This window comes from Oncorhynchus mykiss, chromosome 14 (assembly GCF_013265735.2).
Source record: "Oncorhynchus mykiss isolate Arlee chromosome 14, USDA_OmykA_1.1, whole genome shotgun sequence".
Lineage (NCBI taxonomy): Eukaryota > Metazoa > Chordata > Actinopteri > Salmoniformes > Salmonidae > Oncorhynchus > Oncorhynchus mykiss.
Window position 1 is genome coordinate 9,195,844 of NC_048578.1, and position 6,657 is coordinate 9,202,500.

General features: G+C 46.0%; 1 protein-coding gene across 1 annotated transcript in view; it reads left to right on the plus strand.

Moving 5' to 3' along the window:
* The window catches only part of drp2 (dystrophin related protein 2), a 211,869-nt gene that overhangs the window by 188,105 nt on the left and 17,107 nt on the right, over positions 1-6,657 (plus strand). The window contains exons 18-19 of the mRNA XM_036942883.1: positions 3,789-3,925; positions 4,222-4,287. Of these exons, the coding sequence (XP_036798778.1) occupies positions 3,789-3,925; positions 4,222-4,287 (203 nt within the window). The remainder of the gene's footprint in view (positions 1-3,788; positions 3,926-4,221; positions 4,288-6,657) is intronic.

Sequence of the window (6,657 nt, forward strand, 5' to 3'; positions counted from 1 at the left end):
AGCAGCGCCTCTTCAACCTCAGGAGGCTGAAGAAATTTGGCTTGTCACCAAAAGCACTCACAAACTTCTACAGATGCACAATCGAGAGCATCCTGGCGGGCTGTATCACCGCCTGGTACGGCAACTGCTCCGCCCTCAACCGTAAGGCTCTCCAGAGGGTAGTGAGGTCTGCACAACGCATCACCGGGGGCAAACTACCTGCCCTCCAGGACACCTACACCACCCGATGTCACAGGAAGGCCATAAAGATCATCAAGGACATCAACCACCCGAGCCACTGCCTGTTCACCCCGCTATCATCCAGAAGGCGAGGTCAGTACAGGTGCATCAAAGCTGGGACCGAGAGACTGAAAAACAGCTTCTATCTCAAGGCCATCAGACTGTTAAACAGCCACCACTAACATTGAGTGGCTGCTGCCAACACACTGACACTGACTCAACTCCAGCCACTTTAATAATGGGAATTGATGGGAAATGATGTAAATATATCACTAGCCACTTTAAACAATGCTACCTTATATAATGTTACTTACCCTACATTATTCATCTCATATGCATACGTATATACTGTACTCTATACCATCGACTGTATCCTTATGTAATACATGTATCACTAGCCACTTTAACTATGCCACTTTGTTTACATACTCATCTCATATGTATATACTGTACTCAATACCATCTACTGTATCTTGCCTATGCTGCTCTGTACCATCACTCATTCATATATCCTTATGTACATATTCTTTATCCCCTTACACTGTGTACAAGACAGTAGTTTTGGAATTGTTAGTTAGATTACTTGTTGGTTATTACTACATTGTCGGAACTAGAAGCACAAGCATTTCGCTACACTCGCATTAACATCTGCTAACCATGTGTATGTGACAAATAAAATTTGATTTGATTTGATTTGAAATACTTTTTCAAGGCACTGTATGTATACAAATGTAAAAAATAAATGTAAAAAAAGCAGGGGTCTAGCCCCCCTTGAGGTTCTTGAGAGAGCAGCCAATGAAGTGAGAGAAGGGAAGAAGTCCATTCGAGCAGCAGCAAGGGATGAGAAAATATACTGAATGACACTGAAAAGGTACTTTGATATCAAAGAAAATGAACATGTACCTGTGTGAGAGGCTCTGATAGAGTAGCAGAGGCACACAAGGTCTTATCTGATAACATGGTGTCTGAGCTTGCTAAACATATGAAGAATCTTGAGGACCAGTTTCATGGCCTGAGTAGCCTCAAATGCAGAAAACTTGCCTATAAATTGAAAACAACATCTCTGTCCCAGACAACTGGTCAAGAAATAGAAGGGTAAGTGATATTGAAGAGAGAGCTTTATATCTGAATGTAGGCATACATTGAAGATATACAATACACCACACCCCCATTCCATGAATTAAACTTTACCTACCAGCACCATCACCCACTGTCACAGGACACCGTCACCCACGGCATAAGTTTTTTGGACAAGATATGCTTTCCAATCTGTTATGTTTACATGAATTCTGATTATTTCGAGGGATACACAACATTATGAAATATATGTAGAGATCTTTGTTTGAAAGAATACTAAACTCAGCAAAAAAATGTCCTCTCACTGTCAACTGCTTTTATTTTCAGCAAACTTAACATGTGCAAATATTTGTATGAACGTAACAAGATTCAACAACGGAGACATAAACTGAACAAGTTCCATAGACATGTGGCAGACAGAAATTGAATAATGTGTCCCTGAACAATGGGGGGGTCAAAATCAAAAGTAACAGTCAGTATCTGGTGTGGCCACCAGCTGCATTAAGTACTTGCAGTACATCTCCTCCTCATGGACTGCACCAGATTGGCAAGTTTTTGCTTTGAGATGATACCCCACTCTTCCACCAAGGCACCTGCAAGTTCCCAGACATTTCTGGGGTGAATGGCCCTAGCCCTCACCCTCTGATCCAACAGGTCCCAGATGTGCTCAATGGGATTGAGATCCGGGCCCTTCGCTGGCCATGGCAGAACACTGACATTCCTGTCTTGCAAGAAATCACACACAGAACGAGCAGTATGGCTGGTGGCATTGTCATGCTTAAGGGTCATGTCAGGATGAGCCTGCAGAAAGGGTACCACACGAGGGAGGAGGATGTCTTCCCTGTAACGCACAGCGTTGAGATTGCCTGCAATGGCAACAAGCTCAGTCCGATGATGCTGTGACACACTGCCCCAGACCATGACGGACCCTCCACCTCCAAATCGATCACGCTCCAGAGTACAGGCCTCGGTGTAATGCTCATTCCTTCAACGATGAATCCGACCATCACCCCTGGTGAGACAAAACCATGACTCGTCAGTGAAGTGCACTTTTGCCAGTCCTGTCTGGGCCAGCAACAGTGGGTTTGTGCCCATAGGCGTCGTGATGTCTGGTGAGGACCTGCTGAGCCCTCAGTCCAGCCTCTCTCAACCTATTGTGGACAGTCTGAGCACTGATGGAGGGATTGTGCGTTCCTGGAGTAACTCGGGCAATTGTTGTTGCCATCCTGTACCTGTCCCGCAGGTGTGATATTCGGATGTACCGATCATGTGCAGGTGTTGTTACATTTGGTCTGCCACTGCGAGGATGATCAGTTGTCCGTCCTGTCTCCCTGTAGCGCTGTCTTAGGCGTCTCACAGTACGGACATTGCAATTTATTTCCCTGGCCACATCTGCAGTCCTCATGCCTCCTTGCAGCATGCCTAAGGCACATTCACGCAGATGAGCAGGGACTCTGGGCATTTTTCTTTGGTGTTTTTCAGAGTCAGAAGAAAGGCCTCTAAGTTTTCATACCTGTGACCTTAAATGCCTACCGTCTGTAAACTGTTAGTGTCTTAACGACCATTCAACAGGTGCATGTTCATTAATTGTTCATGGTTCATTGAACAAGCATGGGAAACAGTGTTTAAACCCTTTACAATGAAGATATGTGAAGTTATTTGGATTTTTACCAATTATCTTTAAAAGACAGGGTCCTGAAAAAGGGACATTTCTTTTTTGCTGAGTTTATATTTCCCTTGACATAGTAATGCGGAATGTAAAAATTTTCTCAACATACCCCACTCTCCCATACAGTGTTTGTTAAGAATTACATTGTTTACAAGCAATGGACTAAAACAAGCTTATTTTTCAGGTTCTGATGGGGTACGACAGTTGAACTAAGACCAAGAGGCATTTTTAAGTTAGATTCTTCAAGAATCAATGTGTATATTTCATTCATTTAAAAGTCCAAATATGGATTTAGCAATCGCTGGTTGCCCCTTTAAGAGAGTGTGGATGTCACACTAGCTCACTATTTCAGCTCTAATCAATGCGGGGCTGTGGGATATGGTAGGGAGCTATGTGCCAAATGATTTCTCCCAGGGCAGTATTTCAACCAGGGGAAGGTTTAAGTGGAGCTAGGCTGGAGTATATTCTTTTCAGTCCTCTGACTCCAATGGTGCTGGGTTCTATGATGGAGTGGGGGGGGGGGGGGGGGGGGGGGGGGGGGGGTTGGGGGGGTACAAGACTGTAGAACTGTAGTCCAGTGAGGTCAGAGGGAGATAGAGGGGGGCAGGACAACTGGACTAGCAGCAGGGCACTATAAGAACATTTAGTTCAAGACAAGGCTCGCTCTCTCTCTCTTGCGTGTGTGCGTGCGTGTGCGTGTGTGTGCTAGCGTGCATGTGTAGTGTAACGAATTCTAAAGTGGTGCACTTTGTCTTCTTGTCCTCCCACCACGTTTCCCTCTCCTCTCCTCCATTCCGGTCCCCTCATCTAAATCATGTGGCAGACCACCTCAGGAGAAAAGATGCGGGACTTTGCCAAAACGCTGAAGAACAAGTTCCGGTCGAAGCAGTACTTTAGCAAGCACCCTCAGCGGGGCTACCTGCCTGTCCAGTCGGTGCTGGAGGCTGAGAACTCTGAGACGTGAGTCATACCCCTACAGACACATACATATGGCTAGACAGACTGGCACAGAGAAGACAGGAAACATGATTTGACAGAGAGAGGGAGACTGCTTATATATATGACAGCAATACATTTTCCAATAATATTACGATGTAAGCTTTGTTGGCAGTATTCTATGATGTTGAGGGGAAGGGAGCACTTCTGTTTTGATGCGGTTGGTTGTACATGAGTGGGATTCAATACGTTTTTAAGAAGTAGACACCACGAAGTACCAGTAGTAGAGGTATTAATGATGTTTTTCTGTGTTTTACCAGGCCGTGCTCCTCTCCCAAGCTACCCCATGCAGACACACACAGCAGAATCGAGCACTTCGCTAGCAGGTCGGGTGTTATACGCGCGCGCACACACACACACACACACACACACACACACACACACACACACACACACACACACACACACACACACACACACACACACACACACACACACACACACACACACACACACACACACACACACACACACACACACACACACACACACACACACACACACACACACACACACACACACACACACACACACACACACACACACACACACACACACACACACACACACACACACACACACACACACACACACACACACACACACACACACACACACACACACACACACACACACACACACACACACACACACACACACACACACACACACACACACACACACACACACACACACACACACACACACACACACACACACACACACACACACACACACACACACACACACACACACACACACACACACACACACACACACACACACACACACACACACACACACACACACACACACACACACACACACACACACACACACACACACACACACACACACACACACACACACACACACACACACACACACACACACACACACACACACACACACACACACACACACACACACACACACACACACACACACACACACACACACACACACACACACACACACACACACACACACACACACACACACACACACACACACACACACACACACACACACACACACACACACACACACACACACACACACACACACACACACACACACACACACACACACACACACACACACACACACACACACACACACACACACACACACACACACACACACACACACACACACACACACAACACACACACACACACACACACACACACACACACACACACACACACACACACACACACACACACACACACACACACACACACACACACACACACACACACACACACACACACACACACACACACACACACACACACACACACACACACACACACACACACACACACACACACACACACACACACACACACACACACACACACACACACACACACACACACACACACACACACACACACACACACACACACACACACACACACACACACACACACACACACACACACACACACACACACACACACACACACACACACACACACACACACACACACACACAGCCCAAAATAAATACTCCCATCCTACCCTACCACCTTACTTAACTCCTCTGCCTACTCCAGTCCTGAACCATTCTCCTCACACTCCCCAGTTCTCTCTCCTCAATCAGATCAAGATATTGATCTGGCTGCATCTTGGTCTGAGCTTTGACTTGAGTGTAGACTGTTGTGCCCAACTGGTATCCTCTCTCTCTTTCTCTCTTTCTCGTTCACACACACACACACACACACACACACACACACACACACACACACACACACACACACACACACACACACTGAGAAGGGTGCAGTAAGTTTGGTCTGGGGTGAGCAGGGGTCACCTGAATGTGGATGCCTGGTGGCATGGTAAAGCAGTGTGACAGGGCACTGGGTCCATTGGGTACCTGGTGGACGCCAGAGCAGATCAGTGTCTGTCTGACAGGGTTACAGAGAGGGCACAGCCAGGGCATGGCAGAGCAGTCTCTCACCCAGGGCAGTCATGCCAATAGCAGAGCAGAGCAGAGCAGGGGATAGATCACTGCACTCTGGGTGTATAGTACAGTATGTTTTATGTGTATGTGTGTGTGGGGGTGGGGGGGGGGGGCAATGGAGAGAGAGAGAGAATACTACAGGGCACAGATCACTTTCTTGTACTGTATGTGTGATAGTGCTTCTCAGTATTGATCCTCTCTCTCTCTGAACTTCCCTTTCAGTCTCTCTCACACATTTTGTTTAGTCATATTCACTCTCTTTCTTCTCTCCCAGTCATTCAGATCCATTATTTCTATTGACTGAAATGATATGCTTCTGTTCCCAAGTCCTCTCACATTTACACTGCATTCGGAAAATGTTCAGACCCTTTTGCTTTTTCCACGTTTCTGTTACGTTACAGCCTCATTCTACAATGGATTTAAAATAAAAAAATCCTCATCAATCTACACATAATACCCCATAATAACAAAGGAAAACAGGTTTATAGAAAAAACTGAAATACCGTATTTACATAAGTATTCAGACCCTTTGCTATAAGACTCGAAATTGAGCTCCGGTGCATCCTGTTTCCATTGATCATCCTTGAGATGTTTCTACAAATTGATTGGAGTCCATTTGTGATTGGATATGATTTGGAAAGGCACACACCTGTCTATATAAAGGTCCCACAGTTGACAGAACATGTCAGAGAAAAAACCAAGACATGAGGTCAAAGGAATT